General features: G+C 35.1%; 1 protein-coding gene across 4 annotated transcripts in view; it reads right to left on the reverse strand.

Moving 5' to 3' along the window:
• The window catches only part of LOC124643007 (ribosomal protein S6 kinase alpha-5-like), a 101,728-nt gene that overhangs the window by 75,642 nt on the left and 4,551 nt on the right, over window positions 1-21,535 (reverse strand). For 3 of the 4 annotated variants that reach the window (XM_047181842.1, XM_047181845.1, XM_047181844.1), the window contains exon 2: window positions 12,940-13,008. In XM_047181842.1, the coding sequence (XP_047037798.1) occupies window positions 12,940-13,008 (69 nt within the window). Of the gene's footprint in view, window positions 1-12,939; window positions 13,009-18,441; window positions 19,613-21,535 lie in introns of those variants that run through there. The other variant, XM_047181843.1, reaches the window with a different exon arrangement.

A 21,535-nucleotide genomic window follows, 5' to 3' on the forward strand; every position in this document is an offset into this window, starting at 1 on the left:
TGATTGTTACACAATGGCCGGCACTATGAGTAATGAGTCTATTAATTTAATGTATTCTTAAAGCCCTATTAATTGTATGTGACAAATAGATTCTACAGTGAATTTCGCAATGTTGATTTTTACGGTCCGGTAAATTTCATTTATATGATTTATGGTTTATTCAAATAGGTTACGGGGTTAACAACCGCCGATTCCGGCGATATCAGATGACTATGAACAACAACGAAACGGCATGAAGGTCAATCGCTTATCGCTCAAGTATGAGGAAAATCAAGTGCTACTTGAATTTCTTGACAACCTAGACATTTCAACAAACTAATTGACAATTGAAATCCATCCTAGTTAAATCAAATATTATAAAAAAGTAATAGAAAAAGCGCAAAAACCGCATTGGATGTACCAGGTTAACATAAGGTCGCGGACTATGTAAGGACGGGCGCCGGGCGGGTAACGACCGGGCACCGCTACGCGCCAGTTTCGGGGGTCGACGACCCGCCGCGACGGACGACGTCCTGGGACGGCCTCTACGTCAAATATGAGGCCCTGGTACCTAGCCGGAGAGATTTTTCTCGTAGATTCTTTAATTGGAATGTAATTAGATATGTTTTAACCTCTTTGTAACACAGGTGGCACACAGTATTGTAACAAAAAATCTCAAACAATCGCAGACTAAAGTTACAATGACTGCCCTCTATAAAACAGTTCCAATAAAAACACCACAAACTCTTTTAAACGAGTCAATACTATGCCAAACTAAACACATTCCGAGACGACTACGCCCCCATGTTACCGTTAAAATCTCCCCACGATGGTAACAAAAAAATCTCCCTTAGTCAAGGGTAAGGTCGAAAGCATCTTAGTTCCCGTGCCTTATTATAATGTAAGCAACTTCGTAACACTCAATTCTACTTGGTATTTTACTTCAAAGTTTGGGAACCCTCTTAAGATTATACTAATGAAAAACTTAATTTCTATTGAAGGATTAACACTCAAAGATGTGATGAAAAATTTACAATTATGTTGAAAAGAGTGTTCAAATTCCCACTGGATTCGTAAGAACTTATCATCACGACCGTGGCAAAAATATATTTAGAAAAAATATCGCACTTGAAGTTCGTTTGCTTATCTATGAGACAAGATACGTTTTATCAAACTTTATGTGGCGAGCCTCTTGCCTACTTCCTTACTGATTAAAACCTGAATCTTCCAAACAATTATAATATTACATTTCTGTGATTATTTGGACAACGACAGACATCTTAAATTCTCTAAAAGACTGAATTCACGAAAGCCATAAACTCGAGGCATGTAGACATTTTATGTAGTCCGAAATACAAAGACTAATTACAAGAAAGCTGTAAAAACTTTAATGAAATCTTCGTCTACACGCCACGTGAATTCAAGCAAAGTCGGGGGACAAAACGTTGCTATAAACGATACAGTCTAGACTAGGTTACGCGCAATAAAACTATTTGCCAAATCCGTAGAAACAACTGCGTATAATCGGAACGTGTAAACGAAAAATGAAAAGGTAAACTGTAGAGCTCAGATTCAGTGTACATTGAAGAGTTTGAGATAAGAAATCAATCGTAGCACAGGTGTTAATGGTAAACAAAGCTAAACGGTCTATCAATCGCTTTCATTTGACAGTTTAAGATGCAAACATCTTAATGAACAAGCTCTATTTATGAGGATACTTAACTCTTTACACGTAGATTGATGTTACAGCTGATTATGTGTTTCAAAAGCAGTTTGGGTATATTAGGATCAATTAACCAAAAGTCTGACCACTTAATCCTAGTATACCTTTGTGAACTGGCTTGTTCCCACTAGTTCTACTGCTTAGTTCTACCGTAGAACTAATGGGAACTTTTTTTCCCACTAGTTCTACTATTTGAGGTGTAACAAAATAGTAGAACTAGTGGGAATTATGGTTTTTATTGGTATTCCCACTAGTTCCACTGAACATTTGCAGTAGAACTAATGGGACATTTTGTTCTACTAGACAGAAGAAGTACAGTCGACGGCCTGGGTGGTTATCTGTAGTTGTGATTTTTTTCAGAGCTCAAAATCGATAACAGTCAGAATAACTTAGATTTTTTTCATGAATTTCAACAAAAATTAAATGTTTTTCATTATAAAAGTACTTGGACAGCAGACATGAAGAGGAGCTAGGTGGTGTTTAAAATCAGACATTGATATTCATCTACAACACTACTAATTAAAAGACATTGTTTATAATAATACACATTGAATAGAAATGTAAGTAAACAATAACGCAAAAATTACTTTGAAGAGACTGACTATTTGAACTGCAGCCCTATGATTTAGACAAAAAAATAACAAATAAATAAAAATAATCGTTTAAAAAAACACAATAATTCGGACATTTACCGTCGTACCACAAAAAAATTTAAACGTCTGTTGAACACTTGTATAAATGACAAACGACGTTGAAATAAGGTCCCTTTTGTAGCCACACTTTTTTAGACAAGTGTTCAACAGATGTTTAACTTTTTGTATTAATACTGTTAGTTTCAAACACAACACTCACATCAAACTATATAACAAAATCAAAAAATCTAAAATCATTTATTCAAACTTGGCTGCAAGACAGCACTTTTTGAACGCTAGGTTTATTGTAAATTACAATAGACAGCCCCCAAAACGCCCGCCCTTCACCACTTCCTATGTGTTTTTGCTGGGAAGAAGAAGTGGCGCAACAAACTCCCCAGCAACACATGTCTGTCTGTAGGTTAGAAGAACCTTTTAACTAAACTAACTTTAGTGTGTTTTTTTTAATCAATGTGTCAAATACCACCATAGAGGTGTTATAAAATTTTATAACACCTCCACCTGTTTAAAATCAGAAGAACAAAAAGATTAACTAGCTCCTCTTCATTTCTGCTATCCTAGTACTTTTATAAAGAAAAACATTAGATTTTTGTTGAAAGTAATGAAAAAAATCTAAGTTATTCTGCCTGCTATCGACTTTGAGCTCCAAAAAAATCACAACTATCGGCCGTCGACTGTATTTCTTCTGTCTAGTAGAACAAAATTATGTCCCATTAGTTCTACTGCCAATGTTCAGTGGAACTAGTGGGAATACCAATAAAAACCATAATTCCCACTAGTTCTACTATTTTGTTACACCTCAAATAGTAGAACTAGTGGGAAAAAAGTTCCCATTAGTTCTACGGTAGAACTAAGCAGTAGAACTAGTGGGAAAAACCTGTGAACTACCTCTGAATACTTCTAGTAAAGCAATGATATTCAAACGCTATGTATAAAACTAAGAAGCTTTGAAATCAAACAGGGGTATGTCGAGTTCAAAAAAATAATAATTAGGTATGTAATTAAAATCTTGACAAAAAAACGAAGAACTTCAACAGAATTCCCAAAAAAAAAACGGCTCCATAGCAGTGTTTTGTCACAAGAGTACGTGCTCACTGCATTTAGACTAATTAAAGACCAGTAATGACTCGAGTCCTTAAAAATAAAACATGATACATTTCGAAAAGGAACAAAGCAACAAAAGGAGTACAATTTTCGTGTGTCGCGTATCTAATTCCGTGAATGAGAATCGCAAATATTTTTACATTCGCCATTCGTATGATGTATTGAACAAATATTTATGGGCGATTCTCTGTAAGCTCGTAAACGGCTGTCCGGACCGATTTTTTCAATAAATAGTTTAATTCTTATTTAAAAAATCACATTTTATGAAACTTTAACTCTGCAGATTCATGGGCCCTTTGTTTTTATAACCATAATTACTTTATTTTTTTTTCTAAACGTTATAGAAGCTCTAAAAATACAGTCCCCTGGCTGTCCCTTTCACTGCATTCACACCTAGAAATGCGATTTCCGAAAAACTTAATGAAACTACATTCACTTGGCAGTTAATATCACAAACAAAAATAATGAAATTATATTATTTTCGTAAAACGAGCACTCATTACAACTTTATTCATTTTAATAAGCTCCTGTAAACTTTGTCCTGAGAATTTTAATACAGTCCTCTGCCAGAAAATTAAATCAATATTTAAAAAAAATTATAATATTTTACAATCGTTTTATTAGTGCAACGAAATGCAATTGTTGTGAAGTTGGCAAACTTGTCAAATGCGGTAACGATACGCCATTTTGTTTATTGTTAGAGCGTCATTTGTGAGGTGAACAAGCGTTTGGACTGCTACCACACACAGGCCTCTGGTAAATAATTGTATGTAATTTAATTACTTAAATTATCTCTATTTATAGTTAATTGTTACATTATTTGTGCCTTAATTGATCGGTAGGTTCTTAAAAAACTATAAGACATCGGTTTCATAAATATTGTGAAATCTAACTGAAATACACAGTCCTCTGGCAACAGTCCTTTGCCAAAAAAACGCAGCAGGGGACTGTTTAGCAAAACAGGGGACTGTGTATTTTGCGTATTGCTTTAATAGTTTTCATGAATTATTTGTGTAAATTTATTCGCTAGTCTCTTTTATTAATTTAAGAATCAAACTGTCATTGCATCGCATTATTTTGTCCTTTATGAACTTGAATTATATTACACAGGCTGATCGAACGCACGTGATATGGCTCCTAAAAAGAAGAAGCTATCCGGAGAGGAATTACTACAAAAAAAGAGAGAAGCAGAGCGGCGGGAGCGACTGCCCTATCTGACCTCCACAACCCAGTTACCCGTGGAACCGGCTTTTTTTAACGACGCTAAAAATCATCAAATGACCCCTCCCGCTGCGGGTCAGAAGCGATGAGGGAGTGTCAGACTTTTATTGACTAAAAATCCTTCGTGTGCCGTCGTAGGCCTTTTATGTACCAGGGCCGTGGTAACTCTTTCATACAATTCCGCAGCCCCAGCAGGCCTACGCCCTGCTGGGCCTCGCTAGGGTTGCTGACATCAACTTGAGGAGCGCGTGGAACTACGCACGCCACCGACACGGGCCGGTTGTCTAAAAAGACGCAGGAACGACGAACCATCTGAACTCATCGCCCACAGACCCACGCCTATGGTGGCCGGGAGTCGTCTCGTACAACCCGGCGCCCGTGGTGACTACCTGGTCCAGCCGGGATGAGAGGTGCGAACTCTCTGTCGTTGCGCCGCCTACTTCTCGAGCATGACTGTTTCGCAGAAGGAGTCGACGGCATCCCATTCCTCTCGCCCCGGACCATGGCATGAACCAGGGCCGGACGCCCTCGACGAGGACCCGGCGGTGCCCTTCCCATGCAGGGTACTCCTGGACTGTGAGGTCCACCGTGTCCTCGAAGCTGTCCGCACAGTGGTGACACCAGGGCGTGGCGCCCTGGTGTCACAACCGACCGACCAATTCGATGCAGATACCTCCCAAAACAACCGTGTCCGCTAAGGATCTGCGTCATGCGGTAAATGAAGGCGCCGTGGCTCCTCCCGAACCACTCCTCAAAGAGGGGACTTACCGCCACTATGGTAGCGTGCCCTAACCCAGTACCCCTTAGTTCGACTGGTGTTAGACTTACTGGCTTCTGATTACCCGTAACAACTGCCAAGGATGTTCAATTTCAGCCGAGACCTACAGTCTAACGTGCCATCCGAAACAGATCACTGGTCTAAGATATTATTAGAAAGTACATACAGAAAAGTTGCATTGGTACTTGCCTGACCTGGAATCGAAGCCGCGCCCTCATAATTGACAGGTTGGTTCTTTACCCACTAGGCCCACCACGACATTTTCGCCGGCGACGTCATTAGTAAGCAGTTGAAAGAAATGCGTTGTCAAACCAAACGCTCAAAATGGCAATACACGTCTTTGTATGGTTCACAGCAACATAGACATGAAGCTCAGCGCTCTTCATACTGCTAACATATTAACTTACAACAATGACCAGGAGTTGCTGGAAGATCTATGTTACGACCGGTATAATGAGGATTGTTTGGCGAGATCGTGTCATGCTTGCGGTAATAAAAACCCGAAATATATGGCTTTTGATAATAGAAAAGTAATAAAATGTGGATTTCTGTTCACATTTAAAACAGTCCCCTGATGTCTCAAACAGTCCCCTGTCATGATTTTTTGGAAAATCGCTAATAACTCGGAAAATAGGTACAAATTCAGTGGGCCTCCTTGTCTAACTAAATAAATAGTTAATTTTCTTTGGCATAGGACTAGGTTTTTTGTCAAATTTAAAAAAAAATTGCCAGGACAGAAATTGTATGGAGCTGAACGAGCTTACAGAGAATCGCCCTTATTTGTTAATGTTTAGATAGCGGTAGTCCTAATTCTTTCGCGGTATTTGTGTCAGTAACAGATATGTTTAACTAGCATTTTTCAAATAACTTGTCATGTATTGAATCGATATTAAAACTCAGAATATGGACCTCTTTACTTGCAACAGACAAAATATTTAAAAGTAAAACGGTTACGTTTAATCACGGTTCCAAATTCGAAACTACGCCGACATTTCGGCGACACTGTCGGCGTTGGACGTTGCATCACCGACACGGGCTCATGAATTACACCGACACGAGAGTACTACCGAAGAGAAGAAATCTCATGTTGGTAAAAATACAATACGTAAGACTTTAATCAAATAATAGATGCAAGCGTCATGAATGGACATACGTCATTGAAACCGTCATTTATACTCAGTTAATCAATTTAATATGAAATTAAATGGTAAATTATGTATAGTTTTTGTATTAAATCTGTTTATCTCGAGGTTAAGATGTTGTGTTATACAGTATCAATAGCACCAACGTCATTCGGAGTCATTACGAACAAAGTATCAGAGCGTCACGTCAAAGCGTGCTAAATGCAAAAACATGACGCTGACTTAACTGTATTATTTGTCAGCTTATATCCACACCGTCATAAATATCTAGCCACTTATATAAAGAAAAAAACAAACCCAGCTACATTAGATTTAACTTATATCATAACTATGACGTATAAGTTAAAGTTTATTATGCTAATATCCCATTTGTTGTTAGGTTTTGCTCAAATGACGTCCGATATCTCTAGGCAGGAGATTACAATGATATTTACTTAGAAAACTATATTGAATCATTTGTACGAGGTAACTGAAGGTACAAAAGTCTAGTTCGCACGTACTCACGAACTGAAAGATGATACTCCGTGATTAAACGAGTTACATTCTTGTGAGTCATAAAAACAATGATTCATTAAAGATATGTGATATCTTTGTAATCGAAAACATGGGGTTAACAACCAAAATCTGATTATGGAACTATTGTTTTCTCTTGACTTCATTACTTCAGAACACTAAGGCAAATTCGTTATTTTGCTATAGCTTGATTATCCGAATGCAGAAAAGTCAAAAATATGCGCGCTTTTAGAATAAACCACCATAGCACTTACCTGCTGACTCTATTTTTAACCAACATAAGTGGAAATAGGTCTTCTAGAGTTACACGTATTATCCGTTTCAAAAACATGAAAAATCTGCTACATATTTATGTATGTATGCTTATTCACAGAGTTATGCAAGTTATGCTTATCAACTAAGCAAGCAAGCACAATATAAGTGTAAAATTAACAATGAAAAGGCTATTATTTTTTCAATACTAATGCCTATACCGTGCCCATGCTAACTTTAAACTTGAAGAATTAATGAATTATTTAACTCCATTTTCTAAGGTTTTCAAAACGCTGAAAGCGAGAAGACTAACTAGCAAATCCCCATTGCTATTTAGTATTTTTATCGAATCCAACGTCTCGAATACTCGATGCATCAAAAAAAAAAACATTTTACAAGACTACAAAAACAAAAGAGTTATCATGACAATAAAAAGCTATTAACTGCAGACAATTCTATCGATATCGACAATACATCTGCACGTTATTTTCGTAAAATGCTCATAATAATTGATAACAGTGATAAACACAAACTAGCAATCGCCAAATCGTAATAAAAACAAAATGTGTTGGTTGTCATTTAACAACTATTAGAACCCTTATCGATCCCTAGAGACACGTGGTTAGAACCGAAAACAATAAATCGATTTAAAATCGAATTACAAAAGGGTGTTATCAGTAGTTTATTTACAAAAACCTTGTTTTGGTTACCAACACACAAAATAATAAGGGTTTTGCTAACGACATCCTACACTTTTTTTGATGTTGTTGTAAATGTGAAACTTTAACTATTTGATTAAGTAGACTGGTGTAACACATGATCAGAATGAAATCATTTACAGAAAATAAAGATACGTATAATATTAACAATATCGGTTATTTTGCTTTTTTTTTCTCTTAAGTATTTAATCGTAACGACTATGTGACTTATTAACGCAAACAAATTGATATTGGGTCGTATATTGTGTAAACTTACTTTATCGACTACGAAATTGTATCAGGGAAATACCCGGCCAGAAACTTAGAACCACAAAAACCACATTTATTTTTTCACATATTTTTTTATAATTGGTAACGGAATAGACACATAATAATGAAGTTCTTTCAACAATTTGAAAATAGAGTGTTAGGGGATACCCGATTATACAAATAAATAAAACTTTGATCAAATAAATAATATTTTCCACACTCCTCAATTAACTTTATGTCAGTAACATCACTAAATTCATAGTGATAAACTCTCCACGCAAATATCCATGTACTTAGCAAGACCTACTGCATAGATTTTTAAGATCATTGTAATATTATGGTATGCATATAAATATGAATAGATTCAAAAAAAAATCTAATTACATTTTCCTTAACTTTTTCATCGTCTTATTTTATGGCTATATCTACCATCAGTGAGATGTGAAAGTGGCACGTGGAAACTGTCACTCGAACATGTCCTGGGTCACGTTTGCCACTGGCATAACCACATTGCTGACGTAAATACATTTTTATTGATTTTTAAACTTTATTATTAATTGACATTTTAGATGAGAATCTTTTCTAGGAAATACATAGGTACCTTAATCATTATTTCGTAGCTGGTTCTACGCCTCAGAAAGATTCCTAAAATTTTGCTAAGATGAGCCCCGCTAAATTGAGTTTTGGTAAAGATAACTTAGTAATTTTAAGACATATGGGGGTCTATTCACAATTTTATTAATCACTTTTGCTTCCAACACAAAAGTAGAACATATTTCAGCATCTATAAACATAGCAAATAAAAATCTTATCCGTATATCCCAAAGTTATGTTGAAAGTCGCAAAGTCAGTATGTCCGTTCACGCAAGTAGTTGTAAGAACATGGTTCCAGTCACGTTGGCCACAGCCCATTATACGCTGCAACCTTATTAAACAAATCTATCGTGTTGCATAATAATGCAGTTTAAGCTATCATTCTGAGATAATAACTATTATAAGTATGTTAGCTGTTTGATTGCTTAGAGCATTTCATCATCTGCCTAGCCTTTTCCCAACTATGTAGGGGGCGGCTTCCAGTCTGACCGGATGCGGCTGAGTAGGAGTTTTTATTGATAGTGATTGGTTAGAGCATTTAAGGTACCAACATAAAAAGAAAAATTAAGCAACCTGTCAGTTAAATAATAAATGCAAATAAACCCTCAGACGAAAATAAATTAACAATAAAATACTATCAAAAAGGCCAATCTGTAATCGGAAACAATAAAGGCTTTATTCTGGGTATAAATTAAGACTTGGGAATTTACGTTCTGCAGTTTTCCGAATATTAAAAATTAATGATTTTAATTCTCTTCGAAGAATTAAAGCAGCTGCAATGTGTTCTAACAAATAGCAGTTGTGCAATAAATTGATATTCATTTGTCTAAGAGCTTTGATAGTTTTGCAGAATCGTCATGATTCATTACCAGCTTGCCCCATTCGCCTTTGATGCCATACAATAATTATTTTCAAAACAAAAAGTATTCAGTTATAAAGAACATTCAAGGTTCACTTCAATTAAATTCATATTTTTAAATATCATGCGTCCAAAATATTGGTAGAATAGTTAGGAACACGAAAGAATCTAAGCCAATGACGTTCCATATAATATCGAGTACTTATTTAAAATCATCGACAACAGTTGCATCTATTTCATCACATTACCAACACTGCTTAGAACAGTTATTCAAAAAAAATGCTACATACACCGCCATAACAGGAAATATAACACCCTAGGGTGTCCATTCCACTGTAAAACGGAATAGGCAAGTACGCACAATTATCGACATAGCGTTGTTGCATAACGGTTGCAAACACAACGCAGAAACGCATCGATTCTCGCGGAAGCGGGCACGTTACTGGTTCTTTTTTCAAACGTTCAACGTCAAATTGAAGAAAAAGGTCATATAGTGTAGATAAATGGCGTTAAAAAGAAAAAAAGGTTGGTTATCAATTTGAACGGGTAATAGAAATTCAGGGGTGAGGAATGATGCCATTGTCGGGGCTGCGGGATTGATACAAAGGCCTCCAGAAGTCAGAAGGAACATGATGAGTTCTAGTCAGTAAGAGTCTGACACTCCCTCACACTGAACCCACAGGAAGGGTCATTTGATGATTTCCCACCATAGAAGTAATCCTGCCATTACAAAACATAAGATGCTTTATGGTGGCAACATTAGGCCCACGAGATGTTTTGTTTTTTCCACGACTCCACGTAAATGTTGACGTAAAAATTAAGTACCAATTTTCACCTTTTGTTCCACGGTTTGCGTCAAAAAGTATAGAATGCAGCTGCTTATCTCGTTAAGTCGTAAACCCGAAGAGAAAGGGGTAATATCATCAAAATATTATGGCTATTAACCTGTAGTACGTTCGCTGGCTCCTTGTTTTACGATTACGACACAATTCACAGGGACGTCGTGACCAAAGCCGGGGTACACTACTAGGCTGCGTATACATTACATGGGTAACATATCCCAGTTATATTCTGAATGTGAAACTTTGTAAGAGTGTATGAATAGATGTTTGTTTGTTGCTTGAAAGAAAGCAAAAACTACTGCATGGATTTTGATGAAACTTGGCAGTAATAAAGCTTATAGGTCAGAATATTATGTAGGTTACTTCATATCCATTTGCAGGAAGTAGTTCCCTCGGGATGCTGGTGAAACAGAAGCGAAAGTATATCTTTGCTATGACAAGTTAAACAAAATACGTTCGAAAAACATAGCCGTTCTAGGTTAAAACTGCTGTTAATGACTGGCTGATTTATGAATTTATTTACTGCAGAATTGCATTCAATTAAAAATATTATTTCTGGGGTTTTTAATTCCTTCCTAGACAACCGCTAAAAAATTAAATTACGCACTTAATTTGAGGAAAACAATTAATACATACAAACATAATGATATAAATATGATATTTACACGCATTAAGCCTTAAAATGATATTTACACGCATTAAGCCTTAAAAAGACTTAAAAGAGGTTCGATACATTTTCTGTAATAAGTCTACAGTTTTATGCAACTTATCATTGTGCAATGTCATTGCCCTTTTGTTTTTATTAAAAAAAGCGAACTCATATAAACAGGAAACACTTATAAAACAGGTTTTTGTTCAGGAAATGCTATGAGCTTTGAAAAGGACAAGGAACCGACTTTTTGTTATTGAGGGGTGAAGTAGCATACATTTGAGCGTCAACTTACTTTTAACCGACTTCCCAAAAAGGAGGCTCTCAATTTGACCGCATATTTTTAGGGACCATATTTAGTGTTTCATTTGTGAAGGTTTTTACTCATCTACTATGACTTCTAAGTTTATTTGTGTGTAGGTTTACCACAAGGACATATCTTTGGACCATTGACAGTTAGCTAGTATTTTTTGCTGTATACAAGTAACTACGGCAGATATAAATAAAACCTCATAAAAACCAAAGGTTCAGGGTACAAGGTAACCTTAAGTGGGTGAGTCGGCATTTATTTGACTAAAAATAGACACGGTTCTATTTAACTAACTAAAAAACAGAGTTAACTTGGACGAAACTGTACCAAAATATTGTTGTTTTTGACCGTTCCACGAGTCGCATTTTTTTAATTTCTTAGTAGCCTATAAATTACAGCATTTTTTTTCGTTCGTCAAGTGGTAGTATCTGTTATAATTCGTTCATTTACCGCTACACCTACATTCCTTAGCTCCTGGCAACACTGTGCTGGAGGTCAATGACCGGCTATTCACGGGGTGATGATTGCTTAATTGTTTTAATATTGCATCTGCTATTGTGCTGATGGATTAGGGTTGCTACTTGTACTAGAAATTAGTGAGTACAGTATTGTTATGTGTTTTATACATATACTTAATAACTTCCCTATCCCATGAGTCATATGTGATACACACTATTGTGTGTGCTTCGTGTACAGTGAAGTGGTTAACTTTTGGAAGTAGTTCTTCAGAACTTTTATAATAGTGGAGTGACAACCCTACGATGTAACATAAATAATAATAATAATCTTTATATAAAATTAATATAAAATTGTCAGTTATATTATTTCAAAAATAAATATCTCGCCATCTACTTTTTTTTTTCATTTGTGTATATATATATCCATGACTAAATAAAATGATATCTCTTAATAGGTGACAACCCTATTAAAAATTGTACTATAATTTTATACCCTCGCAAATGCGGGTATATTCTTTGATATTAAAACTAATCAGATGGCTATATCCAAGAGGAGTCCATATAATTATTAACAACGTGAAATTAAACTAGATTATAATATAAACGACGTGATTTATACTTTTGTCATAAAATAAATAAGGGTATCTATTTCTGAATGGTTTAAAATATTTTGTTAGTCGGCTCAAAGAGTTTCTGTGACAAAAAACTATTTCAATAATAGGAATACTAATTCTTATGAATCTTAATAAATCCTCAATTTTCTCTGAGCCATACATGAGAAATCACATATACACAATCTAGGTAACGTTTAACATATCCCTAACTTCCTGGGACAAGCAACAAGTAATTTTAGACTCTAAAACTATACAGAATAAGGTATATAATACAACTTACCTCCAGTTCCAAGCACTTTGAGCAAGTCGAAATGTGATATGTCCACTTTAGCGGCGCCATTGAGATTAACTGTAACAAAATTAACATCACTATTAACATTTTCTACAATTTTATGACATCATGCAATTAAAAGTTATTGTATAATTATTGTAATTTTCAAATAATATCTATTCAGATGTTTTTGTTGTGTTTGATGGAAAATATGTTGGTGTCAATTTAGATTTAAAAAATTAATAGGTACCAGAAAACTTAGATACTTTGTCGAAATGAATGTGGTATCGCGTCACTAATTTGTATTTTTGCAAAATAAGTTTTTGGTTTTTAAACAGTGGGGTTCCGAGAAATAATGTTTTTTTATTATTATTTGCATGGAGATAAGAGGTGCCACAACTAAACTAGATATGTAGATAATAGATTAAACTGCGAATTATGAAACCTGTGGTTAAAATAGTATTTATGTGACAGAACACTATACTTTTAGAACATCTGACTATAAACGTTATTTCAATATAAAATTTCCCGAATATCCTCAAGCTAATCAATAAGCGTACAACTTAGTCAACACAAAATTAGTAAAATTCTGAAAAACCACTATTGTCTTAACAAAATCCCACAAACAGTGTACCGTGTACCACACATATGTACCGTAATGTACATTAAAACCACATGCCTACACGTGGCACGGGATTTTCACTTTTACCGCGGGTCTGCTTAGAATCCATCATGGTCTTACGCCTCTGTTCCACTTGGCTTTGGGAATATATTCTCACTTGTTTTTACAGTTACCTTATACTAGTAAAACTGTAGGATAATCTTTTGTACTATCAACCAATGACATGCATGAGTCTGGCAAGTTTTCGTAGGGTCTATCAAATACATAGTCAAAATTCGAAAACACTGCAATGAACATAGTCTTCATTCTTTTAACATTTTTTATATAGACGGATCATAATACATGTCATTGGTTGATAGTAAAAGTATTTTTCTTATTACATGAAAGGAGCATTTTCATTAAAGATACTATTTTCTTCGAGAAAGATACACCTATTGGTGTTAAAAAAATGTATAAATAAATAAACTCCATCCTACACTTTTATGATAAAGAATTATTTATTGAAGATAGCATTTATTAGTTGCAGTAATATCAACTACCTCTTTGCAATTGTACTGATTCTTTCTAGAAAGATTTCAACGTTCTATGAAGTTCGTCAAATGAAATCCATATTTATGCTAGTAAAGCATAATAATAGACTATTATTTTTATTGACTCATCTTCGACGTTCTTTTGTCCTATTAATAAAAGCCACATTCTCTTGTTCAGTAGAAGTTTACGAGATAAATGCGATTTCCTATAAAAAGATACGGACCGTAGAACGAATGGAGTAGTTTTTAATTAAACTGGTATTTTTAATGAGGAAAGCACACACATAGAAAATAATACATTCGTAATAAAAGTGCCTGTTATCATTTTTATTTAAAGTATATTGCGATAACGATTTACATAAGAATTGGCGATAAACAAACCACATTATATAGACACAATGTTTTGCTCAACAAAGTCAAAGGTTCATTGACACCAAACTGTAATTGTTTAATCTGACATTGGTGGTGCAGAATAGTTAGGTGGTGCAAGGTATGTTTCAACTTTTATACATTCGTTCTCTGCAGCGTTGTCCGGGGTTATCGACTTGTATCACGGCAATCTTATGATATTTTTGATTTTTTTGTAAATTATAAGGATCAATATTTATCAATGCGCCATCTCGATACAATATTTTTGAAATATCTGCAATTATATTTAGTCAAACTGGAGATTAATTAGACTAAAGCAGGTGCAATGCGTTGATATTGTGATCAATGCCTTTTTTTTTCTTCATTCTGTAGAACAAAATTGAAAAATGTTATCAGCAAGTGATCATTCGATCCCACTCCAATCGTTAGGTATCGATTAAATGCTTAAACGATCGTCTACCCGATGCCGGCCACCTGTTTCATGGCTATTCGTACTTAGCACAGCTATATCAACATCCTTCAGACAATCCGCAGCGCTCTACAAAGTCAATGGTGCGTCGACCCAATATTTACTAAATTCATATTTCTCAAAGGTCGCGAGTTACCTAACCGCTGGCATTTCTCGCTGGCGTTTGAAGGTGATCCGCGCATATGTTAAACCCTTAATTACCCAACATACATTTGTGTTTGTTCAGAAATTTACCCGAAAATGTTGATTGAAAGCACGAGACATTCCGTTTGCTGTGGTTTTGTTTGTGGTTATTTTAATTTCCTGTTTTCTGTATATTCATTATTACAGTTAAAAATACAATGCCAATAACATTTTAGGAGAAGGTATCTATAATTTCAGTAATTACATAATTAAGTAAAAGGCTTGATAGTGAACTGTATCGACAGTCAAGGTTTCCTAGAATTTCAACAACAAAGAAAACATTTGATAAGTTATAAACTTGGGAATTCCCTGCTGAAGCCAGTATTACTAGTTAATACTACAGAATAAATTGCCATACTTAATAATTTAATACTGTGGGAAAAATTGTGAGTAATTGTGTCACTTTACGAGTTCTAGTGGACTTTTAATTATTATAGCAACTTTACCAGAGGTTAAGTCTATTAACAATATTGTGTATAATAATTTTATGTTGTAAAACTGATGATCACACTTTGTAATAGTTAAGTGTTAAATAATCATTTTATTATAATCTTTAGCCACTTACAAGACGCATACTTCCTTGAAATAAATGCTTCTTTTAAATTAAATTATTATTTAATTTTCATTTTAGTTTTACTAAAAATTACAATTTTGGTCAAAACAATTATTTGGTGGCCTAAAGCTAGAAAAAATACCTCAGAAAATGTTATTTAAAATACCATTGAGAATAAAAATATCTGTTTGGTAGCACAAAATAACTGAACATGACAGAATACTTTTAACATTAACTTTGTATTTAAATAGCATATTGTATTTTGCTCAAGAAAATTATGTAAAATGTAAGAAAGTATAAAAAGCAATACTTTGTCTTATCTCAAAGAGACATCAACAATTATATTGAGGTACTCTATATGGTTCATGTAAGATAAGTTGACACAATTTTTTAAAAACAATAATGTTGCCACTCCAGAAAGTGTTTCAACATTCATTTTGTTTTATTTAGGTACTTGTAATACAGTTGCAAATTAATTTGATAGTTTCAGCTAATGGTAAACATGTCATTTAATTATGGAAATATCTTCATTTCAATTTGAAATAGACACTTTCGAAGAATTAATCGTTCTTTATGTATCACTTTCCATTACATTTAGATAAAAACTCTTGTTTCCTTTTTGAGTTTAAGAGCCCGTAAAAGTAATCTCTCAATCTCAAATTCATATCTCCTAACTTATATAATAAAGAGGAAAAAGTTTTTTTTTGTTAAAGGTTCCGAAACTACCAAACCCATATTTTATCCCAGTGAAATTGGCTAGTCTCTAATAAGCATATCAACAAATAGAAAGGTTATTGAAATCACCCATTAAATTCCAAAATAATAGACAAACAAAATCAAAGAGCATCAATTAGCCTGCCTTATAAAACTAAAATTAATTGGCAAAGCAGACTCGGGACCAGTGATAAGAAACTATTATTATCGCGGTTTGCGTCAAGGACTGCTGATAATATAAACCATCAACTTGTTCCCATGTTTATGTATTTACTTGCGAGAAATATTATTTGTAAGAAATGTGTCCAAATATTTTTCCACTGGCACTTATGTGATAAGGTGAGCAAACATGGCAAAATATGTTTTTAAATTCTTGAATTGATACTTTTTAATGGTGTGATGAGGAATGATTCAATTCTTCATTACATCTGTGCTTATGTAATATTCAGTTGTTTAATCTGGATAATACCACAATACTTCAGAATAGACTGACAATACAGTTATTGCATTGGATGATTGATGACTCGTTACAACAAGGGTAGAGGCCCAGACTCCACCAAAGCAGCATCAGACAACTTTGGTGAGACTGAATTACTTAAGGATCATAATTTTGATTGACAACAGATTCATAATGATCACCAATAGTGTCAATTGCATTCTTTAGGATCCCTGTTGATTGTAACCTGAAGTTATAGCAATTTCAGTTGAAAATAATCTTTAAATCTTGTAGGAGCAAGTTGACTAAACTATGAAGACCTATCATTAGACATTCTTAAAATCAATCTGCATGCAAATTATAGAATTGAACTATGACTGCCAGCTATCAAGATAGACTTTACACGCCCCAAGTCAGAGGGTGCCAGATAATTTATCAAGTCTAATAAAAGTCTTTGTAACAATCTCAATAGGCTATCGGATCAACTTTCACCAAGTTTTAAAGGAACTTTCTCTTCAAAGTCCAGATTAGAATCTAGACTACATTTCAATTTGAGAATAGAGCGTTCAAAATAGACTGCTGTTGAATAAATCTTGATAGTGCAGCCATTTTTTGTATTTTGAAAACCATTGGAGTCATGCCATGTATGAAGAATATATTGTTAATAAAAATCTTAGTGATTATAACAATATTTGATATGTTAATCTGATCCATATAAAGCGTAACCTACTTTTTTACATAATTGGGGTAAATGAGCTGACAGATTGTCTGATGATAAGCATATCTATGGCTGCCCATTGAACACCAAAGAGTTTTGAAAAGGAGTAAACTTTTCTACTTACAAAGAAATGGCTATTAAAAAACTATAACAGCGTACAAGCATACAGAATTGCATGACATTGAAATCAATTCTAAGCATGGTACATACATGCACGAGCCTTTGTAGTATGTGTAGTAAACCTTATGAATATTACATAATGCCTAGACGTACTTGCAATACTTCTTGCACTACAAACAATGAGGAAACTGAGTTCACTATTTAAATAATTTATACATTTTTTACTTATTTTCACATCCTTTCCTGTATTCTCTAGTGTGTCCCGACATTATAGAATAAACCATTGAATAATATTATTAAACTTTGATTATTACATATTTCAGTGATACTATTTCATAAGGTGCAAGATTGAGAAATATTTCAAACAGTTATTCAAGAAAGTGTTTGCTTGTGTTGTATAGAAATGTAGATAATAATCAAATATGTCAATAGATGAGTCATTGGGTAAAATTGTATGGAAAACATGCAAAATGTTTGTCTTGATCATAGTGAAATTAAAACATTAACAGTTATTTAACTTTTCTTAGCAAAATTAATCAGGATCCTAAATAATTAAATAAAGTTTTTAAGAGATTATTTTTAAATTTGAATAATGTTTCATCAATAACTTCAACCTGCATGTTATTTGAAAATTGTTTAAATTGTAACATATCAGATGGCGAAGACTATAACACTGATATGCATATTTTTATGCAACATGGTGTCAAGCCCGCTTTTAATACTGCTATCTTGAGATAGGACTTTGGTCCACACTGGGTTTTAATCACAATAGCCTAAGTAAAAATAATAAAACTCACCTTTGCATCTTTTCCTAATTTTACTAGCATCCACCAAGTTCCAGTCCACAGAATCGCGAGCGGGTGCGGGCACAGTTCCACCGATGAGCTCCACAGAGCTGCTCCTCTTGGAGCTGGGTCCCGGCACCGGCGGGAGCTCCTCCGGCTTTTTACAGTCCTTCAGCGAAGGCAGACTACTACTTGAGCACTCCACTATTTCCACACTCTTGTCCAAATGTCCATTAGAAGTGACACTGCAGCCGTTCACAGGAGGCTCCGTCCTCGCCTTCTTGGTGGGCACCTTCTTGTGTTTGTGCGCGCTGTGGCGCCGCTTCAGCTTGGTCGAGTGCGACGAGTTCCGCGAACTGACCGGCGACGGACACCCGCACTCCATGCTGCCCTCCTGGTCGCTGCCCTCGTAGTAACCCGACTCGTGTTCAGGCTTCTTGTCAGGCAGGCTCATCTCGGCGGTGGCCATGGCTCAGCCGTTGACCAAAACCATGTAGACTCCACCACTTCAGAACCTCATCAAGTTTGTCCACGTATCCACGCGTTGTGACGCGCGACCAATCCACTCCCGAGGGCTAAGCTGACCACGGACGCTTGTGGAAGCGTTAACTAATTATGCAGCAAGTATTCCTTCAACTTTCAGCGAAAGTACAAACGACACGTAAAGCATTTCGCGAGTTATTCCACCCGCGATAACTTCATGCGGCGCTCTGTCGCAGATGGCGCTGCAATATGCTATAACCCGACCGAATTCGAAACCACCCCACAATATGCTTGCTCCGCACACCGATATGTCAATGTGATTGGTCGATAGGAATTTCACTTGTGACTGATTTCACTGTACTGAAACGTCAAATAATTTAGTTTTGTGTATTATTCCTTTTCATGATATTTTATCTCATCGTATCAAAATCACAGCCTCTTTAACATCCAGTAACACGGGGTTATGAATCCAAAACAATCCAGGTACTTCACTCGTATACAATTTTCACTACACTGTCAGCACAGTTCATTTGCACACAACAACAGTTCGATATTTTGTTTCAATTCACTAGCACTATGTATAAACCGTCTCTCTTTACAAAACTTCTATGTACACTATATAAATAAATTATAAAATGCACGCGCGAATGAGATACGAACTCACTCAGCGCGCTAAAGTAACTGAATTCGAGAAACGCAAAATAGAAACCGTGCGACGGTGTGCGAGCGGTGCGCTCCCCCCACCATTTACGATTTACGAGGCCACATAGTGCATGCAAAACTTGCAGACAAATCGATTAATCGATATTTTTTAATAATTTCCTGATTACGTTTATTAGACATTAATTTCCATTCTAAATGCTAATTGTTTAATTATATATCAGCAATTTTATTTATTGTATAGTGAAATATGGTTTTCATGCCGGGAATGATCGTAAAATCAAGCATTTACTGTGCGAGTCAGCGTTTCATGGACGTAAACAAAGAGAGACGCGGTTATTGCTTATCTATTATGTAGAGCGAGATGAGAAATGTTGGAGCGCGATACAGAATATGCGCATCTCTTTCTTGATTCGCTGCAGAGTGGCCGTGAAGTGCTGAGTTAAACATGGATTGAAACATAATGGATTGGGAATGAGGAATGATTTCTTTTAATTTAACAATATTTTATTTATTTCGTTTTTGATGGCAATTTAGACTTTGAGATTGTCTTCGTGTCCTCGTTTTTAAGACCAGGATAAACAGTAATAATACTTATCTAAAAGTTGATTTTGAAATTGCGTTTTACAAGTTTTGGATTTTAGAAACCGATTTCAATAATTCAAAGGGGATATTTAAAAATTGTTTATTCATTGTATTAAAACGAATACAGTTCCTTTTTTGAAAAAATAAATGTAATGTAGAGTAGTGGACAGAATTCTCAAGAATGGGTATGCAGGTTCAAAGCCTTGTTCGTGGCACTTTTTCTAACCCGTTGGGCGTAGATCCAGGCATCCGGTCACAACCGGCCGAATTTTTTTGGTTGCATATCCGGAGACAGTTTCCGGATTTTTATTAGGCTTTTTAGATAATGTATTTCCTACATTTTTCATACGATAGTTTTCTCTCTGCGATCCTCAAGTTGTATCGCGACTGTAAATCACAGAAATAAAATATTTCTACCCAGAAGTCCTGCTAAACTAGCAGTTCTGCTCAGATTTTTTATTTTAAGTCCTGGCAACCCTCATTTGGCAGCACACTATTGGCTGTCTTTCTCGTGCCTTTTTGCAATGGTTAGAAAATGAGATTCGGGTGACTTTCCAAGTTATCTTCAGGATTTTATTTTGATTCTTCCAACTCTTTGCGGTTTTCAGAGTCAATGCACGATATGATGGCATGGAGTGGAGATAAAATATATATGTAGTTCTTTACACATATCGATACACGTAAAGGACATTCATGAAGTGATATGATCATTATCGATAACATCAATTATTGTTGTGGAACAACTCTATCTTTTGACATGCATGTTGACATCTGTTGACATGATGCGCAGTTCTACGGGTATGAAAAAAATATTCTGGATATAATACTCAGGCTTACTCAGGATCAAATTAAGTGTTGATGTTTGAACAAAAATCTCTATATTTTCCTCAATTTATAAAGGCAAGAATAAAACATAATTATTTCAATTCATCATCAAAACAATTTAAGTAATTGCCAGTGTGTTGCCAGCGTCAATAAATGTTTTTTTTTTTTTTTAAGTAAAAGCGTTTACAACGCTATTTTTGTACAAATTGATCTTGATTTGATTTACTTACTCCGAGGTAAAAACCTTGATTTCAGTTTCCGCGGTATTATCTCTTGGTCATATCACTATCTTATAGGTAAATGTATGAACGTTTTCACTCAGTAAGATTGTTTAATCTCCCCAAATTCGTTAATTTGTCAGTCGGACCAAAATTTGTGTGCTTTTAGTAACGGATACGTCGAAATAATGCTGGAGAAGCATTTAATTCAAGGAGAAAAGGACTCGGCAATGACTAACAGGAGATGCTTTTTCTGTAATTTTGCAACTCTGATCTCTAGATCTGGTTTTACCTAATCGATATACAAACAATCCATGTAATAAAATAACACCAAG

The sequence above is a fragment of the Helicoverpa zea genome, chromosome 26 (genome assembly GCF_022581195.2).
Source record: "Helicoverpa zea isolate HzStark_Cry1AcR chromosome 26, ilHelZeax1.1, whole genome shotgun sequence".
Taxonomy (NCBI): Eukaryota; Metazoa; Arthropoda; class Insecta; order Lepidoptera; family Noctuidae; genus Helicoverpa; species Helicoverpa zea.